Below are 21,407 nucleotides of genomic sequence, written 5' to 3'. Positions count from 1 at the left end.
TTTCTATTTGCTTCTTGGATGGGCCGCCAACTTTACTATACTATACTATATGGTCATATTCCGAAAATGGCATCTGGATAATCCAACCCAGCTGAACATTGGTCTCTTTATCATAGTTCAGTGTTATGGAAGCAGTTTTATGCCACAATTGTGGTTTTATTAGTATTTATTTATTGTCATTGTCAAGAACAATGAAATTGCGTTTGGGGCTTCCATACAACCCAAAAATTGCAAAATTACATATTGTGCAACAGTAGAGAGGGAGAACGAGAGCTTGCAGAGATGATTCGGCACTGTTCATGCAAGCTTTTTCGTACTGGTTTCATCATATGAATCCAGGAATGAATGCATCTGGACTGGAGAACATCTCTATGGATTGTATTGTGAGGAAAACAATAAAAGTGTAAATTTCTTCAATGAGGAGTCAGAAATGGCCCTGTTCTTACATAGCACTTTTCTACTCTACCTGAGCACTCAAAACACTTTACTCAACATGTCTCATTCACACAAGCGCTTTTTTAATGCTTTTTCTGTGTGAGTGCTTTACATCTAACAATCACACACTGATGGAAGCATGAGAGAGTAACTTGGGGTTATTATCCTGCCTTCATGCAAACTGGGGCAATCAGGGATTGAGCCATCAACCTTTATCATTAGTTATATATTATGCACTACCTCCAGAGCTACAGCCACCCCACTGTACAAGTGCCCCAAGTGGTCACAAATGAATAAGCTACTGTTAAGTAGAATTTGTACTATTTCACCATTCAAAAATGTATACATAGTTATGTAGGTTTGTAGAGAAACTGATTACTGTGCCCTTGTTTTGGAAAGTACAGTATATGAGCTGTTGTAGTACAAATTGAGCTGTGTTTATTCAAAAATTTAATGTGTCCTACTAAAAATCCCAAATATGTCATGAATGACAAAAAGCAGCATAAAAGGTAGCTGGGGGAAGTAAATGGTTACCTTTGTGTTCTGCATTAAAATGAAATATCAAAAATATTTAATAATAAATATCACTAATTAAAATAGTTTTGGTTAATTAAGAAATGGTTTTAGCCATTTCCCCTGTTTCAGTTTCCATAGCTGCATACTGTCTTCAGTGATCCCTTGGTGTAGACTGCCTGAGAGTCTGTTCACTGTTCCACTAAATCTGATAACCCTTTTGATATGATCATGGTTCTGTATCACTCCTTTCATTCTGTTTCTGAAGATGGAAGTGTAGCTCTTGGCTCCCCTAATCTCTGTCCCCATTAAACATTTTACTAATGAGTTTCTGCCTCTAATCTCTAGATTCAATGAACATTATGTATTTTGTAAATTATGGTGCCCATCAGTATTGAAGCTCTTTACCTCACAGTGGAAAGCATCTTGAGGCAACTGTTATTGTAATTTGATTGTGTAAAAAATAAACCTGTATTGGATTGGCTTTAAAGCATGCCCTTCTGGATGATAAAGTAGAGTGTGTTTTATTGTGCCATTATTGCATGCTATTCCATGCTCATGATGACTGACTTTAAAAAGCTAACATGGCAACAGCTAAATCTTTCTGCTTCAGTCTTTTTGCTAACAGATGGGTGTTGCTACGGTGGCTACATCCATCTTTTATATAAAGTCAAATATCAAAGAGTGAAACAGAGCAAAAACAATATAAGAATGTGATATGGTGAAAGTAACATCAGAGTCAGGAGCTGTTTTCAACCCACCTACCTAGATCAGATGGTTGAACTCAGTCACCGCATCAAATTCCAGTCAGTGAGTAAATCCCCGCATTGAAGTGCACTGTTCTGTGTGCTTTCAGACAGTCTGCTCAGCATAGTCAGGCGGGTGACAAACTAGGCGTCAGCATGACTGAGGTGATATGAAGAGTGGTGATACTTGCTCAGCTTCATCGTTTCCCTCTCGTTCTCATGTCTTTTATCCTCTGATTTATTTCCCTTATTAGCTGTGAGTATTGCTCTGTGACCTGGCATTCTTACCCTGCATCCCTCAGTGGGACTGCCTGAAAAGACAGATTTTCTAAAAGCTGTTGTGAGCGAGCACACTCCATGGCAGGTGGCCTCACTAATTGGACAAGGAGAGGTTGAGGGCGAGTTTGAGAGAGCCCTGACAGGCTCCACTTGGGTTCTGAAAGAAGCGTGGGCAGGAGTTTGCATTTACCACATTGGATGGCAAAATGCAGTAAGGCGTCTGGGAGCTATTTGCCTCGGCGTAGGGGTAATGAGAGGGAAATGGCGCCTGTAAGAAAATAGGCTGTTTTCCGGACAAAGTGACAGTGGATGGAAATACAATGGATGGAGACACAAGATGAATGTGTTTCTTACAAATGTCCACTCTAATATAATGACATCATGAGGTCTTGTTAAGGCCCTGGGCCACCACATTGTATCAGAGCAGAGTTTCAGCTTCTCTCCACCTTGTCATGGTTTCTCCAAGTTTCTTAAACCAGAGAAGAGTGGCTCGCCATTCTTCCCAAAGATATTTGGTAATTTGATGTGAACAGTGAACTCATAGGTGTTTTGATTCATTCTCATCAAAGCATTTACTGACAGTTGTACCCTGGGAATGGGTGCCATTTTAAGAGACCACTCCCAATCAGAATAGTAATGATTCATCACAGGATAAAGATCATTGATTAGTATTGATTTGCAGTAATACTTACTTCTAAGAGGACAAGTACAATACAGAAAATAATGCAGAAATAAACAGCTGGAGCGATGGCAAGAACTACCACTACCACCTTTGCTATAATACTCGTATCACAACCTACAACATAGTTTATCACCACGACTAAGTAGTGATGTTCACTCAAGTGGTGTCTTTACGAAAAGTTGTTCATGTGCTGGAAAGTTAATAAATAAAATCCAATTGTTTCCCCTTTTTCAATTTAACATTAGCATTTGGTGGCCAGCGTGTTAACTTTTCCCTGATTTTTAGGTCCTCATTTTTAGGTCTGTTACTAATTAGCTGACATAAACTAATGTAAGTCTATTGGCCACAATCAACCAACTAACCCACTGATATAAGATGGCACTTGTTTTAAAAACTTTAAGCCCTTATATCCTAAATCCAGCTCCACAGACAGAGTTACATCACTGTTAGTTTTTGAGAGCAGGGCTCCATGATGTAACTTTGCCTTTATACATGTAGTGTTTCACGTCCACTTTAAGGCTACGTCAACACGTACCCGGGTATTTTTGAAAATGCAGATTTTTCTATGCGTTTGCACCTTTCGTCCACACGTAAACGGCGTTTTTGGTCACTGAAAACGGAGATTTTTAAAAACTCCGGCCAGGGTGGATATTTTTGAAAACTCAGTTTTTGCATTTACGTGTGGACGAGAAAAACGGAGAAAACGGAGAAAACGCAGCGTCAAAGGTGTGCACCTTTTTTGACGTCACACTGTGCGCCACGTTATTGTTTCGGTGAAATGAATTTCTACAATTCTATTACTGTTAATTGTATTCTCTGCAGTGTTTAAATGCTTACATATACACACACAGTTACTGTCCCTCCACACGACTCGGTTCTGCTTCTATACCCCATCCTTGTTTACTATTTCCCACCAAGGCTTCTAGACTTCTGATTGGCCAACATTTCTACAGGTTAGGAATATATCACCACCTGTTGCTTTGGCATGTTCCTAGCAGCGTTTTCCTTCATTTCAGCGTTTACGTGTGGACGGGATTATTTTTTAAAACGAAAACGGAAAATCTCAGTTTTCAAAAATACCCGTGTACGTGTGGACGTAGCCTAAAGCTTTACAAAAAACCCCCGCTAACTGTGATTATTCCTATGATATTTTTCTATCATTCTTTTTTAATCCCTTGATTCTTTTACACAATCAATATAACACAAGGGTCGGCAACCAGGGTTGCCGACTGGGTTAACTGATGGCATGCACGGCACGCAGTGAATTAATCTGAGAAGGTGCATTAAAAAATAAATGACCGGGCCAGCGTTGCACATCGCAAATTAGCTCGCATAGACACATTAGTTGTGCCGCTTCTTGATGACGATATCTTAGCTAACAACCCCAACTACCAGATTCAACTTGTAATTGGCTAAAAATAACATAGCCTACCGATGAGAGGGATGTTGCTAGCTGGCAGTTTTTTCAAGCGACGTTGAAATTTCTACATTCCGGCCTTCAAATGCTTCAGGAGCTGTCCGCTCAGCGCAGCATCAGCACCACGGAAATACACTGATACATCCGTAGACTCGAGACTGATCAAACCAGAAAGCTTTAATGAGCAGCTGGGTTTGTCTCACATTAACTGGCTGGACAAAGCGGACATCAAAATGCAGCTGATTGAACTGAAAAGCTCGACTCTGTGGGGGTCAAAGTTTACAGAACTACGAACACAGCTGGAATCCATAGCTGTGCGTGTTCATGGAACTTGCCTTTTCACCTGCTGGACATCACTACCTGACAAGTTTAACTGTCTTCAGAACATTGCAGAGGCCTTATTGACAGTACTTGGCTCTACATATCTGTGTGAGCAGATTTTCTCTCACATGAGTGTCCTCAGGTAGCCGTCTGAATGCTGGACACTCGGAGACCTGTGTCTCTGAGTGGGAGACCAGAGATCACATTAACACGTGTATCCCTGTATTAACAAACATGCCATATTAGCCCAGTTTATTTTTCTTATCATTGTTGTGAGGAGACCATAAATAGCATTTGCATTTTCTGTTGTACAGTTAATTTGCTGTTATGAAGTTGCTATGGATAAAAAAGTGTCTTTTTTTGTTTCAGAATAGCTGATAACTATTCACTGATAGCTGCCAACATCTGCGAACAAATATAATTCTATAAAGTTGTTCTATATAGTGTGTAACTGTTAATATAGAGCGTTATTAAATGTATTGCTAATGCAATCATATGGCACATTGACTTCTGAGGAAATTTTAGATGGTACTCATCATCAGAAAGGTTGCCTACCCCTGATATAACACAATCTTTTTTCGTGGCAATTTAACCAGTTTTCTTGTGGTTCAGCAACCCTAATTTAACAGTCATTCAGTACTGACTGTTAGAAAATAAGACTGACACCTACAGAGAAAGCAGAGTGGTAACTTCAAGGAGTGTAATTTCTGATGCAACTCTATAAAGCTGTTTTTAAACTTTCTAAATATGATGTAAATGCTGCAGCAAATTATGATGAATTCTTGACATACTAATTCAATCCAATGCAGTAGCTTTGCATATACATAGATATTCTATGTATGTATATGTATATATAGAAAACAAACTTCGAAACCAGTGGGTGGCATCATGATGGCTAAGCATTTTGAACCTTGACATTTTCTGTTAGGGTTTTTTGGCGCTAGAAGCAGCCTTATTAGTAACAGTGGGCGGATTTATCAGTGAACTCTAGGGAGCTTGACTAAGAAGCTTGCTAGTGCAATCATTCATAAACTGTACAGTTGCAGTGCACTGTCAACAAACACTTGCTAAATCGTTGCTTAATAGGAACTGTGCAAATACTGCGATAGCATTCTCGCACACTGCAGCACAAATGTATTGGACAGGTTAGCAGCTCCAGTTAGTGGAAGGTGAGGCCTAGCAAACAGCTAGCAGCTACAGTTTCCTGTTTAAGGACACCTGTGAAACAAAGTGTCTACACACTGAACTCCAGTAATACAAGAAAAAAATCAATCAACATACCAGAGGTGTGGACTCGAGTCACATGACTTGGACTCGAGTCAGACTCGAGTCACATGACTTGGACTCGAGTCAGACTCGAGTCATTAATTTTATGACTTTAGACTTGACTTGAAAAAATGTTCTAAGACTTGTGACTTGACTTGGACTTTTACACCAATGACTTGGGACTTGAATTGGACTTGAACCGGTTTACTTGAAAAGACTTGATATTTTACCCCAAATATAAAATTTAACATGCATATTATATAGAGATTGAAAATGTGACGTCATTCACGGGTAGAACCGCAAAGGATTCTGGGAACTCGTGGCAAGCGGTACTAGCGCACGCAGGCTTTCAATTAAAATCAGTTATACAGCGATAAAAAGAAACACAAAAATGTCAAGAAGCTGTTGTATTATTAACTGCAATAGCCGGTCGCATGACAGCCACGGGAAGCCGACGGGTAAAGAGATCGGTTGTTATCGGATTACGTCGTTGAAGAGAAATTGTTCGAGCCATGTTTCCGAAGTGACAAACAGGCGACGGATGGCCTGGATTGCAGCCATTCAAAGATCAAATATAACATCCCAGAACACTCCAGCTCACAGGTTAGTCTGCTCCAAGCATTTCCACGAAGGTCAGTGTTTTTTAGTAGTTAATACGTCATTTTCATAACATAATTAGTGATATAGGTTACAAGCAAGTCTAGCGCTGAACAGAAATTGTCGCGCTATGCTCCTTTGTTTATTGTGCATAAATAGTAAATTGTCCTGACACATTATTGCGTTTCGCTTCTGTTATTATGGTACATTGACAAAAACATATACTTTTATTCACAGGATAAAACTGGTTTTTTGTATCACTAATTGCCCAGTACGATTACAGCATCCAATATTATTGTCATTGCTACATTTCTGTGATGCGAACCAGAAATTATTTCCACTACTAATTAATTATCGTTGAGCTCAAAGGTCCTATTAATAAACGATTAACGAATGTGTATTTATGAAGACGATTTGTGAGACTGGTAAACTTATGATAGGTGCGATGGTCTTTCGTTCTACACGGTGCATTTCAAGGTCCTGTACCCATCCGTCGGTAAACTGTACCTGGGCTTGTTGCAGTGACCGGAAGTTACTAAACTTCATGAGTGTATGCACTCACTCCAAGAACCGTATAATTATAAATATGCATATAAATATGCTACGATGAGATAGCTGACTTCATCTAACTAGCAAATGTTTTCCAGGCTACGTTGGTGATGCAGTTTTTTTTAAATGTGTATGATATTTTTGTCATGCGATTTTAAAGCGGTCCTACAACCGCATCCAAGAATAACATGCAGCTTATCTCAGAACTGTCGGTGAAAATTATTCTTGGAGCTAGGTTTAATTGAGCTGCATTTTAAAGAGGTGCAATTTCACAATTTGTGTATATTTTCTAAGTTCACTATTTTGTCATGTGTTGAGAAAAACACAGATTTAAAAATTACATGGTCTAATATTTACATTTAGCATAACTGCAACATTATTTTTTTCGTTTTTTTTAATGACTCGAAAGGACTTGAAATTCAAAATTTCAGACTTGTGACTTTACTTGAGACTTGACGATAAAGACTTGAGACTTACTTGAGACTTGCAAAACAATGACTTGGTCCCACCTCTGCAACATACAACATATAGTTGACATGAAAGGCAACACTTCCAATATCCAGGCTAAACAAGACTACAAACGTGCTTTTTTTATGCTGTAAACCAGGGGTCCCCAATCCCAGTCCACAAGGGCCGGTGTCCCTGCAGGTTTTAGATCTCACCCTGGGTCAACACGCCTGAATCACATGATTAGTTCATTACCAGGCCTCTGGAGAACTTCAAGAGGTCATTTAGCCATTTACATCAGCTGTGATGGATCAAGCACACATCTAAAACCTGCAGGGACACCGGCCCTTGCGGACTGGGATTGGGGACCCCTGCTGTAAACATTTCGAAATGGGAATCCATGGTGACTGACTCACTATTGGTGACAACTTCAAGTGGCAATCAGAAGAAGTGCAATCCTTGGCAGCTCCACAATGGCTTCATGTTTCAGCCCTGGAGACGGATGCTTGGTTGGACATGTGTTACAAGGGTGTTGTTTCCTACCAATGGTAATGTCACATATTGCATCTTCAACTTGTGCCTGTTATATTTTAGTCACAGCAATAAACATGTTCGTGCATTTGTGTATCCATTAAGGGTCATAGTACAAATGTCATGAGTGCTCTCTGCTCGGTGTGGAGGAAGCTCTACAAAGTGTTCACATGGGGGTAAAATCTAGAGCCCCATGTGAAGACTGACAAACGATGGATCAGATGGTTGTAAGGGTGGCCCCTGGGCTCCACAGCTAGAGAAACAGATCTCCAGTCCCTGCCAGGCAGTCCCAGATGGGTTTTCAGTCAACACATACACAGACACACAGAGCTTCAGAAAGATATAGTTTGATACCCATTAGCATAATTTTCATTGCATATGCTCCAACACACACATTTTTTTTATATGTGTATGTTAAGACATCCGATGGCTGATGAATAATGTGTTCTCAAGCGTACCCTAATGTTAACCATCACAACTCTATATCTGAACCCTAATTCTAAACAAAACTCAACCCTTGAGTGCATAGCGAGCACAAAAATGGTGGCAATAGTCTTGATTTTTTTTTTTTCAATTCAATTCAGTTTTATTTAAACAGCACTGAATCACAACCTCAGTCGCCTCCAGGCACTTTATATTGAATGGTAGACCCTACAATAATATATATACAGAGAGTGAGCAAGCACTTCGGCGACACAGGGAAGGAAAAACTCCCTCTGTGATATGGGTCAGTGTGTAGTTCATAATCCTCACTGAGGCATACAAACAAACTCTTTCTGTATTGTGAACACATTCACTGAATTCAAATTAATCACAGCAGAGTTGCCAACACTTTATAATGGGTTTAATAATTATCGCTATTTGCATTTCTCGTTATTTTTCTGCATTTCCATTCTGAGCCATGAAATAAATTATAAATCTGTAACAGATTCATGTATGTGGTTGTAGTAATGGCAATCTCAGTAGTAAGCTCTATGCACTTATGATTGTGAAAAAGCAGAAGCTACCATCACAGCAGGAAGCTCTACAGAGTTGTCATTGCTTCCCTTTCTGACATTGGCCCAGAGGGGATTTCTGTCTCTGGTTGGAATTGAACCAACTACCTTTTATTTGTAATGCAAATGGGTAAACCACTATACTATGTGGTCACCAAGTTGGATGTGACAGCACACAATAAAAAAAATAGTAGTTTATTAGGATGACAAATTCCTAAACAGCTGTTCATACAAATATAGCTGACTCCTCAGCTGACCTTGACGAAGTAGTTTGTGATCAGACCATTTGATTTAACTCTTTTGTTTGTCTGAATGCCCATTTGTAAGAATGTAAACAGATGCTGCAGTGCCTGGTTGCTGTTTTTTTTTTCAGCTGTAGACGTTAGAAGGTCAACTAAATGTGTGTTGTCACCTGAAACAATTTTTGTGCAGTTTTTTAAGAATGTCGCCACTTTAGCAGCCAACAGGGTGTTCTAGTAAGAAAAAGAAATTAAAAACAAACAGACCAAAGAAAAGACTTGTTCACACTATCATGGCTACTGGTTTCTAGTGGGATTCCCCCAGTAGAAAAATCTGAGTTTTATACTTAGTTGCCAACCTTCTCCAGAAAGAGAGCTCTTTCTTAAGTTTGATCCCAAACAAATCTTCCAGCATGTAGAACGCCCTCCTGATGTTACCTGTAGTTTTCCTCTTGTGGTCAAATTCCTGTTTGCCCAGATATTTACACATTTGTACGCACAAAAAAACATTTAAATACCTTTGAGAGTATTCAGAATTACACATAATATATTTTATACATTTGTTCATCTGAGTTTACTCTTGTTTTACAATTTTGCGACCAGTGTCACACCATTAAACAAGGCCTTTAGGTACATTAAAATCCTTTTAAACATTGAGAGAACAGGAAAAAAGTTTTAAGTGCTTAGTTTTCCTGCGTGTCTTCTGCGCTGATGGATTGTGTTTATACTGTCATCTGTGCTGTCAACCAACATGAATTAAGGATTTGAACAAGAGGGCTGCTGTTCAGCTCAGTGTCACTCTTTGTATTTTAATACGTTGTTATCCCAGGTGGGAGCGGAGCGTGTGTGTCTGTGTTGTTGTCAATGTACAACATGAATGCTGCATTGGCATGTGCGTTGTGCATTGTGTGGAGCATCCCTTCCCAATGTGTGAACTCGAATCGATATATTTAGGTTTTGTCTTAGCAGCATATTTCTGGTCTCCTGCACTTAAAGAGCTATTCAATGGAAATGTGTTTCTCCTTTATTAGGAAACGTGTAGCAGTCTGAATAATGCATCCTGAACACTGCCTCTTTATGGCAGCGTACTGAGCAATGTTCAAGGCCAGGCGGTTTTGAATTCATCGCCCTGTATGCTGTTAAATATACATGAAAAGTGAAGTGGCTTTCTTTGTGAATTATATTTCGTAAAGTGGTAAAAAGCTGCCACTGATTTCAGTGGACAAAAATACTGGGTATTCAGGTGTTCACAGGGATTTGCATGACAAGCAATTTTAGCCATGCTGATTGCACGCCAACTCCTTTGGCAGGCAAATATATATCTGTTTAGTTTGACCTAAAGTAACTTAAGTAACTGAACCACAAAAAGCAAAGGATAAATAAAGATACTTTGACATGTTAATATTTAAAAGGAAATTTATATGTATTTTAATATTTAACAATTATGACAATAACAATAACAACGAAGCTCTGCCATCACTATGAAATAACCATTATGACGCAAAGCTCTCCGTATTATGAATTGGGGGAATTGCATATAAGCAGATTTTTAATGGGTAAATATATGTTGGGTTAGGGTTTAAATGCTAACAATGAAGTGTTTTCCTGCACTGTTGGGAATTAAAATGATAATGTGGCATCTGCTCACCAACTGCCATTGTGTTTAATTAAATATAGTTCTGGACTATCACTCAGTCCTTGTCTTAAAGCAAATGCCACTCACCCAATATCTGATAACAATGGTGCCAAATAATGCAACAAGGAGACATAAGCCTGCTGAAAAGGTCTTTAACTTTAGCAATCGATTTTTCTCCTATTTCTCTCTGTCCTGTAGCTGGTGCTGCCAGAGTACTCCATCCATGTGTTGTTCTGCATCATGTTCCTGTGTGCTCAGGAGTGGCTGACTGTGGGCCTCAACATTCCCCTGCTCTTCTACAACACGTGGAGGTAACTATCCAATCCATCGTCCCGTGTGTATCTGCCCTGATTTTTCAGATGGCATCTTATTGGCTAAGGTTGTTTTGACCCAAAGACATTTGCATTAAAAGATGAGGCTTATGATTCAGATATTTTATTTTATTTATAAGAAAATCTGTTAGCAAGAGACTCAAGCAATGAATTTTTCACCTAACATATACAATATACAGTATGTAGCCAGACATTAATGTTTTATTTCAGCACTATTTGAAGTGAATCCCTTATCCTGCTGTTATAAATACTTACTACTGCACAATATATGTATAAATCCTGAGATGGAAACAGTAACCAACAGATGTACTTTTTCTGTCATTTGAGCAAAATTTCTCTGTAAACTACTTATACCGAGCCTTTAAAGAGAACTAAATAAATGATAATTGTATTGCGCAATAGTGGCAATACAACATGAATAAAAATGCTACTTAATGCTATAAACCTCTTTTATGTTAATGCACAATTTTCAACCATTGCTTAAGAAGAAGTCTTATAGTTTACCACTTTAATTCTACAACCCTTTTTTCTGTCTGGATGTATTCAAAGTACTTCTCTGTAGATGTCTTTGTGAAGCGTTTGGGCAGTTTTAAATCTCCTATCTAACGAATGTCATAAAATCTATAACTTTGCTTTAATGGTCACCAGGGATATTAAAAAAATACATATACAGGGTTTTCAAAACCTGACTGCTTATTAACAGCTCAGTACAGAGCGCCAGTTCATCCTACCAGAGCCGAATAAATGCCATGCAAATTCACATTACGAATACATTTATCCAAGAAAAATTAAAAGTAAACTTACCTCTTATTATTATGGTAAGGAATGATAGCAAGTAGATGTGGCCTTGACCACACAGTTAAAACTACCTTGAACCACAACCCCATACCCCAAAAATCTTAAACAACAGTCAAACAGTTAACAATGATCTGAAACCAAATCGTGTTCTGTTGTTTGACTTTTGTGGTAATCACAGTTTGTCTATAATGAACGCCACATTCAAAAATAAGAGTATTCATAAGTGCACGTGGCACCAGGAGAACCTAAGCTTAAGGTTAATGATCGAGTTTGTAATTGTATTATCAGATCTTCACGCGTATGTTCTAGACACGTGAGTGAAGAGAGGAGCAGAGGTGTCAGCTGCAGGGGAGAATACTGGACAGGACTGACACATCCAGATGTGAATAGTGAGGATGTGCTGGCCCCGGTCTGCAGGATCTTCAACTCCCACCTCTGATAGAACTTTGAAAGCATTCTGACAGAAGCTTGGTACGTTGAGTCTGAATGGACCATCTTCAGCACCTCTATTGCAGAGGTGACTTGAGGCTGTATGTTATGCTCCATGTTTTGGCTGTAATCTCCAGATGGTGGATACTGGAGGTGAAGAGAGCTGTCAAGCTGGAGAAGTGGTCCTGTTGAGCATGGCAACTTATGTGATTCCAGAGTGCAGCTCAAGGCAAAAACTCCAGTTAGGCACTAGCTCAGGGAAGGGGAAGGAGCTCCCTATCCACACTGTATACAGTAGGAATGGGACTCTGCTAACCTCAACCTCAAGAACATAGTCAAATGATTGAAGAAATACTTGAGCATCTCTTCAATCCCGCTGGCACTCCTTCGTAGTGGAAGCAGAGTGTGGAGACGAAGAAGCTGATTCACCCTTCACTGGAGGTGAAGTCACTGATGCAGTTAATCAACTCCTTGGTGGATGAACTCCTAAGGTGAATGAGATTAACCCTGAGTTTCCCAAGGCTCTGGATGTTGTGAACTGTCAGGGCGGACACCCCTCTGCAACACTGTGTGGATGGTGCCTCTGGATTGGCAGACTGAGGTGGTGGTTCCACTCTTCAAGAAGGGGGATTGGAGAGCATGTTTCAACTTTAAGTGTATCATACTTCTCAGCTTGACTGGGAAAGTCTATGCTAGGGTACAGGTGAGGAGAGTCCATCTGTTAGTTGAACCAGCAATTCTGGAAGAACAATGCATGCTGGTCATTAAACACTGCACCAGTTCTTAATCCTGTGTAGGATATTTCAGGGTGCTTGGGAGTTTGCCTAACCAGTTTATATGTGTTTTGTGGAGAATGCATAAAACTGTGTCCCCCATGGTGTCCTGAGGGAGTCACAGGAGTATGGCTACAGGCTAGCCGATCCCTGTTCAACCATGGCCAGAGCTATAGCTGTATTGCCAGCAATAAGTTGGACTGCTGGAAATTGGACTGCTCTCTGTCACTAATTCTATTCATAATTTCTGTGTATGGAACTTCTAAACACAGAAAATGAGTGAAAGGAGTCTGGTTCAGTAATCACAGTGGTCATATCTGTGCTTTATCGATGAGATGGTTATGTTGGTTTCGTTGAGCAATGACCTCCAACTTGCACTGGGGCTATTTCTGGCCTGAGATTTGTGGCCAAAAAACGGCTTTGTGCTCCCTTTTTCTTGGACCACATTAAACACTCTCCTGATGATTTTATCGACTCAGTTGCTAGTTTAAGTCATTGATAAAACAGCATGATTTTTAAGGGTAATTGTGAGTGTAAGAAAGGAGGGTAAACCAAGGTATGCTGATTGGCTAGTGACCGTCACAAATTTTTAGAGATGGCTAGTATGGGACTTCACAAATTAGTGGATAACATAATGCTTGCTACGTTCAGATTTTCTATTTTCTTTCTATTTTAGTCCATGGTTAAATACTGCTTTTTGCAGCACACTTCAGAACCCTCACTTCATCACCTGAACAGAGTTTAATAGTCAGAAATGAAAAATCATGTTATACCGTGATACCATGATATTGCCTAAGCATAATTGACCATATTTTTGAGGACATCGGTTTTGTATAAGCAAATCCATATTTGTTGCAAGTACATTTTTCTTTGCTTTTCAAGACTCTTAAATGCAGAGTCTAAAAGATGAGTCACCACTCAGTGATTTTCATGTTTCCTTTGCTGCTCCCTCTTATCTTCTGTCATTTTTGTTGCTGGTCCTCCCGCTGGTTAGTGGGATAGAAATGGACTGCTGGCAGCATCATTGGTTCAAGCTCGTGTGCTCAGCTGGTTGAAGTTACAGAAGAAAGGAGGAAAGAAGAGAAAACATTTTGCTATCTCATTAACTGCAGAGTTTGCAGATGCCCACCAGCTACTGATGTGTGAGCTGAAAGATGAGTAGACAGGGAAAGGAAGATGGGGAGAAAGTAGGGATAGGCAGGAAGTAGAACAGAGAAAGTGAGTGAGTGATGGGTGAAAGATCAATTATTGACAGGGTGATTCAGAGGAGAGTGAGGGATGGTGAGAGGACAGTAGGCTGTGGATGGGGGAGTGAATGTCTTAATAACTACTGTAATGAGATTTCTCATAAAAACAGCTGATAGTAAGCTATTTACCAATACTTAAAGATGGCTTGGAACAGTTAACCATGTCATGGTTAACTTTCATGTCAGGTAGTTTCAAGTTTCTTTTGAGATTCTCACAAAACCTAATTAGTCTATCTAAATTCTAAAATCTTGGATCTTATTCTAGTCACGTGGTTGGAGAATTACAAATTTTCAACATTTGCAATTTAACCCCCAGAAAGCGTAAAGTATTTAGCTAGGATCTTGGACTGAGTCTGTAGAGAGAAAAGAAATAACTGGAGAAGGTTTAATTTTGTAACAAATAATCTTCAAATGTCAGAATTCTTGTAACTTAGTTGAAATAATCTGTAGGACTGCCTGTCTACTTTTCAAATTATCCTTTGGATGTTAAAGTCACAGTACAAAAGTAGATCTACATATGCTACAAGGAACATTAAGGCCTCGGTAGAGCAACCGTAATTACATACAGCCTGCAGTGATGTAACTGACAACTTGTCCATTCGTGAGGGATATTTTCTTGATTATTTAAAAACTAGTTTAGCATGCAATAATATCAATGTAGGGAGTTGTAGAGGGAATTCCAAGACAGCCTGGCCACTGTAGTGTTGTTGTTAAAATTCTTTGCTTGCCAGCTGAATCCTTCCCAAAGAGTGTGTCTGTGTGTGTGAGTTAGAGAGCAAGCTGTTTTAGAGTGCTGTTTTAGAGTGCTGTTTGTTATGTGTGAACAAAATTATTAACACCAAACATCTCTATGTCTAGCATAAAGGAAGAAGTGTGTCTCAAATGTTTTCATGTCTCATCTGTCACCTTTACTCGAGGGACTTCCATTTATTATTCAATTATTAATGATATTTTTAGTATGTAAATTAGCTATTTAGTAGACTCTTAATGATTACCCAGACATGTTCACCTCATCCTCAGTAATGTATAGTTGGGACATTACTGAACCCTTGTGTGGTGCTCATCTTCAAATGCATTGTTGAATATTTCATATATGCATGAAATATCAGCAAACATATGTAAATATGTGAATTTACAATGTAATTCATTTTTGACACCTAAATGTACAACCATCTCAGAGCTGTAAATGGCAAATATACATGGATTACCATAAAGTATGAACATAAGCCATCTGTTAGCTTTGGTTCGAAGCAGAAATACCAGTTAAATGGTAAATGGCCTGTATTTGTATAGCGCTTTTCTAGTCCCTAAGGACCCCAAAGCGCTTTACACATCCAGTCATCCACCCATTCACACACAGGTGATGGCAAGCTACATTGTAGCCACAGCCACCCTGGGGCGCACTGACAGAGACGAGGCTGCCGGACACTGGCGCCACCGGGCCCTCTGACCACCACCAGTAGACAAAGGCTGAAGTGTCTTGCCCAAGGACACAACGACCGAGACTGTCCAAGCCAGGGCTCGAACTGGCAACCTTCCGATTACAAGGCGAACTCCCAACTCTTGAGCCACATAATGATGGCAGCTTCCTGGTTGGACTTCATTTCCCATTAAATCCTGCAAAACACAGCAGGAGACAGAAAAATAACCTGAAGCCAACTCTCTTATTGCAACTGGTCTGGTGCATTGTTACACAGCACTCCACGTTACAGATTGCTGTGCATTTATATCAGTTCTGGTGTCGTTTAAGGGAAAATTACCCCATCGACAATGTGCATCAGTAATAGCTCTCCCTTAAAGCAACAGGCAGCAATTCCTTACTCATGTCTCGTTTCCTGTACAGAATATTTTTTCCATGTCATAATTTGAACAGCCATCCTGAAGTAGGTCTCACTGGAAAGCTCCAGGAAACATCTTACAATTCCCCTATCACACTAAGTTTTGTGTTCTGATTGCACTGCACATCTTCTTTGTACATAGCTTTAAGGAAGAGAACTGTTAGTGTTCACAAGTATTGGTTATGTTAAAAGCACAGCATTGGGATGTGTAGATGTTGGGTTGAATTTTCTCTTTATTTTGTCAATCAGTCAGTAGGTCTCAGTTGAAGAAAGGAAAAATTAGTGGAAAATTCATATTAAAGTTTATATATTTAATCTATCTTAAACCAACCTATGTATCCATCCATCCATCCATCCATCCATTCGCTTCCGCTTATCCTTTTCAGGGTCGCGGGGGGCGCTGGAGCCTATCCCAGCTGTCATAGGGCGAGAGGCGGGGTACACCCTGGACAGGTCGCCAGTCTGTCGCAGGGCTAACACACAGGGACAGACAACCATTCGCACTCACATTCATTCACACATAGTGACAATTTGGATTTTCCAATTAACCTATCCCCACAAGCTGCATGTCTTTGGACGGTGGGAGGAAGCCGGAGTACCCGGAGGGAACCCACGCAAACACGGGGAGAACATGCAAACTCCACACAGAAAGACCCCGGCCTGATGTTGGAATTGAACTCAGGACCTTCTTGCTGTGCGGCAACAGTGCTAACCACTGTGCCACCGTGCTGCCATATATTTAATCTACTGCTATTGAATTTGTTGTTAGCTTAATGAGCTACAGTAACTGAGTTGAAAAACCCCAGCCCTGATACTTTTAGAAGTGCATAACAGACCTAGGTGAAAATATATTTGGATATCTATTCAAATATGATGTCATATTTTGCTCATTTGTTGAAAATGGGAATTCCTGCAAGATAAGTCAAATTTCCTGGGATATTTCCAGAGTCAAGTAGCTGCTAAACCTTGCCTCCCTTTCACAGCTAGCACTGCTTTCCTACAATAATATGTAAAAATGTAACACTATTAATAACAGATAGTAAATCAAGGTCAGATTTCTTCCCAGCGTAGAGTGATTAGGAACATCCGTTTAAGCTTTCGTCAATGTTGTTAACTATCACGTCATAGCAGATCATTGTTTTCTAGCTAGCTTATTAGCATTAACACTAGTTAGCATTCTTTATTGAATTATTAGGTGCTGGACTATCATGTATCAGCTCTGTCATATCTATAAAAAAATCATCTTTTATTTCTATATGAATAAATGCTCACTCTGAGGCCGTTTAAAAATTACCAAATGGCAAAATACATGACTTTTGAAGCAGTAGTGGTTTTGACTTCCTCAGTAGATAATTTGCACATTTGTTAAAAATTCTCTTAATGTTTTCTTCAAAAAACTTTGGATGCTAGCTGTATAAACTCATTTATAAATGTGTTTTACTTTGAGGATCTTATTATTTAACTCCAGCATTAAAAAGAGAAAAAATGCGACCAGTAAATAACTCTGACCCATCATGCTCGACTAGTTTCTAATCTTTTAGGTACCTTTTGATAAATGCCTTGATTTTTAAAGGTTGTGAGCAAGCTAGAATGTATCATTTGCTGCTAATAGGGCAGATAAAGTCCAAACGCTTGACAGGTTTTTCATAGCTAGAATTAATTGTTAAACCATGAGCAATCACTATGAAGGGGAAAGGTTTATCAAAAGATTTGTTTCCATCAACATATTCAACTGCAATTTCACCCACGTCTTCTGCATGATGGTGTACCTCAAAACTCATCATGCCATCTTTTTCCATGCTGTCTTCTCCTCCACTTCCACCCATCATCTCTCCCACATGTCCCACCCCTTCTCACGTGGTCTGGAATGGGTCAACTACCCGTGGTGTGGTCTTTGCCCTCTGTGGTAGGTACTTCCATTCCCCAACGGACACTAAGGAGCTGCTGTACGACCCAGCATCCGTGATGAATGGCGACACACTCAAGTTCTGCCTGAAGGAGGCCTGGTGCAAGCTGTCCTTCTTCGTCCTTTCCTTCTTCTACTATCTCTACTGGTGAGCACAGGGCAGGTGGTATGGGGAGATAATTGGATTACATGTAAATAGATTGCATTAATCTAATTACAACACATAAATAAGCAGTAAAACTGAACTGAAGCTACTTTTTAAAAAAGCTTAGGGAGAAAAGGATCAGTTGATGAGGTGTTTGACTTCCGCCCAGACTAAACATCAGCAGGTCATGTAACATTGGTTTGATTTCCCAACTGATGAAGCAATGTGAGTGCAAATCACTGAATAAAGTAACCATTTCTCCAGCAATCACATGCAACTCCCTGTACTCATATGACTTTGTGAAGTCCAGTTTGCCATGTCAGGCTAGTAATACTGCTAATGCATGTGATGTTAAGAGAATTTGATTCTTTACTTCACTGACAAGCACCACAATAATGCTGTGTGTAGCTGATGGGTAAAACTACTACATACTGGTTCAAATGTTGTCTGTGTGCAACAAGATAATTGATAATATTGATGATATATTCACATGTCTATTGTTGTATAATTTGTCTGCCATGTCCTGATGTTACTGCTAAAATCAATTTTCTTGTTCATGTCTAACGATGCTGTTATTATTAACCACGGATTCTTGTTCCATGTGTCATGTGGGTGCTGCAGTGTGTGGAACCTGGAAATATCCCTCTAATAGGTCTTATCAGTGGAAACACTTAAAGGTACAATCCTTATATTTTTTGATATTTCATTCTATGGTAGTATATTGAGGCAGAACAGCATTGTTGAGAAGAAATCTTGACCATATGACCACCCCAGTATTTGCCCTTTTCTCAATCTTGATATGTTGGACTGTGAATGGCTGTTGTGGTTATATGGATTTGATGATTTTGACCAGACTACATAAATTTTTCCAGTTCTAGTTATAGAACTCAGAAGACGGTTTTCGATGACAACTAAAGAAGGATTGCAACTTTAACATGGAGTTGCTCTTGTATGTGTGTGATAATGCCGCAACTTAACATTGCAGTAAGGTCCTCATCTTGTTGAAAAATGCCATTTATCTATCTGCTTGGGGTATAAATACTTTGCTAACAGCAATGTTTATCTCAGCAATACCACACAGGTAGAAAAGCAACATCATGAGAGTGTTGAACTTAGACTCTCGCACAAAATCCTGATGTTTGTTTTTGAGAATGGCTGCAATTACTCAACATATTTTAGAGATATGAGGCGATACTTATTGTCCTTAAATTTCCAAACACATTGAGCTATTTAAACACAGTCTATTTAAAGTTTCAATACATGACCAATGGGTAAATGTATACCACAGGCATGTTATTAATTGGATTAAGGACGTGTGCAGCATTTTGCCAATGCAGGCTTAATTTGGGAGAAATTATTAAATATCACTTCTTGCCCTTCCTGCCCTAATGCAGGACACATGGCATGAACCTAGTTATATCCAATAAGAAAAAGCTAATCTCAAAATTTTTTCAGTTTTAAAATATATCCAAGATCACAAAGGCAGTTGGATTGTAATGCATTCCCTCCTGGCATGAAAAAGAAAAAGAGCTAATGTGTTACGCTCACATGTATCCCATTCATTTTCATACCAGAGCCTACATCAGTCAGTAGATGGAGTAACTTGTGTGGAAGGTTCAACCAACAGAGGTTGTCTTTATTAAATAATATTACAGTATAGGGACAAACATTTATAGCAAAACTGGTTGGCTATCAAAAATGTATCATCATTTTTAAAATAACTGAATTAGGTGCCTATTGTTATAAAGACAGTGTTCATCTTAAAGTTTAATCATCTTGCTTTTTCATCTCACTTCATCCTGTCCTGTTCTAGCTCATATTGGACTGATCTGCAGCAGCAGCAGGTATTCTACAATACAAGGTGATGGTGGATTCACTTTCAAATCTAAAGCCAAAGACATATTGAAGAGAATTTGTCCTTGCCTCTTTTCCGCCCAAGATTTTTTGTGTGATTTCTGTAGCGACTTGCTGACCTTTATGATCCTCCCTGTTTCTACACTCTTGACCAAGGGTCCAAGAATTAAACAGTTTGTTTGTTACAGCATCAGGAAGTTCTGCTGAAAGCAAAGCAAGCCAAATTTGAGTAGGTTCAATCCGGTTGCATTTGGGTAAAATGCTACCCCTTTCCCAATGGCTAGCCTAAGAGGGAATGTATGAGGGAGAAATCTGTTACTATATTTTGAATGGCACTGGCTTATTAGAAATCAAATTGCACAAATTATGCATCAACCAAAAGAATAAAACCTCACGAAACTATTACATTAATTTGTTTAAGTCCCCAGTACAACAATGGATTCTTGAGGCTAATAAAGTTTCCACATCTTCATGCCTACAAGGTGAGTGCGTGTAACATAAATTCATTGTCAATTAGATGAGTAGCAATTCTGAAACGGAGACTTTTTTCAGCCCTTTTGTAGTTACAAAAAAGAAGGGCTGGTGTTAACTGGTCAACAGCCTTAACAGTGGCATGTAACACTCTATAAGCAGGACTTATACAATGTTACAAAATTTATTTTTTCCACTTAAAATAGGATTTCAACACACAAAACCATCCAAGGAAGGTTTTATCTCCTCATTATGACTTATGAATCTCAAAATTACCAGAAAAAAAGGACATACTCTCCTTTTAAACAAATGCCATAAATATCTGGAAACTGAGAAGACTGCTGGACTTTTGGGTGAAGAATCTTGTCTCATTCTGGTCCAATATCATATTCTAGCTGCTCAACAGCCCTGTGTCTTCTTTGTTGTATTTTTCACATCATGATACACCAAATGTTTTCAACTGGTTGACAACCTAGATTGTAGGCAGGCTAGTTCAGCAACCGACTCTTCTGTTGTAATAGACCCAGTATTGTGTTTACCATTGTCTTGCTGGGATTTGCAAGGCCTATACATAATCTTGAGAAATTTTCACAAATATGAACTAAAAAGTGCAAAACTCATGTTGAAACACTGTCTTAAACTAAGCAGGGGATTAACTTGAACTGACATCAATAATGAGAACATCAATAATATTATTTTGATCTTGCAATTTTTTTCTTGTTATGTGAGGTTTGAATTTTATCAAATAAAGCTTCATTTTTTTTTCCATTTAGAGCTCTTGCTACATACTTGTAGTACTGTAGCGCTAAAGCTGATGACTGGAAGGTCAATGTGGCCCGTTGAAAGGATGGCCCTTGCAACAGAAATCACACTTCAGCTTTGTTTTAATGATTAAAAATAACAAATTCAAAGAGTAAACTCTAATGTTATATAACTATAGTGATGGTCTGCATAAAGAATT

At 39.2% G+C, this 21,407-nt stretch overlaps 1 protein-coding gene across 2 annotated transcripts in view; it reads left to right on the top strand.

Moving 5' to 3' along the window:
• cnih3 (cornichon family AMPA receptor auxiliary protein 3) overlaps positions 1-21,407 on the top strand; it is a 155,728-nt gene that overhangs the window by 105,209 nt on the left and 29,112 nt on the right. The window contains exons 4-6 of one of the 2 annotated variants that reach the window (XM_005752886.1): positions 10,852-10,964; positions 17,981-18,124; positions 18,743-18,798. In XM_005752886.1, the coding sequence (XP_005752943.1) occupies positions 10,852-10,964; positions 17,981-18,124; positions 18,743-18,770 (285 nt within the window). In that variant the 3' untranslated portion in view covers positions 18,771-18,798. Of the gene's footprint in view, positions 1-10,851; positions 10,965-17,977; positions 18,125-18,742; positions 18,799-21,407 lie in introns of both variants that reach the window. The other variant, XM_005752885.1, reaches the window with a different exon arrangement.

The sequence above is a fragment of the Pundamilia nyererei genome, unplaced genomic scaffold (genome assembly GCF_000239375.1).
Source record: "Pundamilia nyererei isolate P.nyererei 1_Seehausen unplaced genomic scaffold, PunNye1.0 scaffold00389, whole genome shotgun sequence".
Classification (NCBI taxonomy): Eukaryota; Metazoa; Chordata; class Actinopteri; order Cichliformes; family Cichlidae; genus Pundamilia; species Pundamilia nyererei.
The sequence above is the reverse complement of the archived record's forward strand: the minus strand, read 5'-3'. Positions and strand labels throughout refer to the sequence as shown.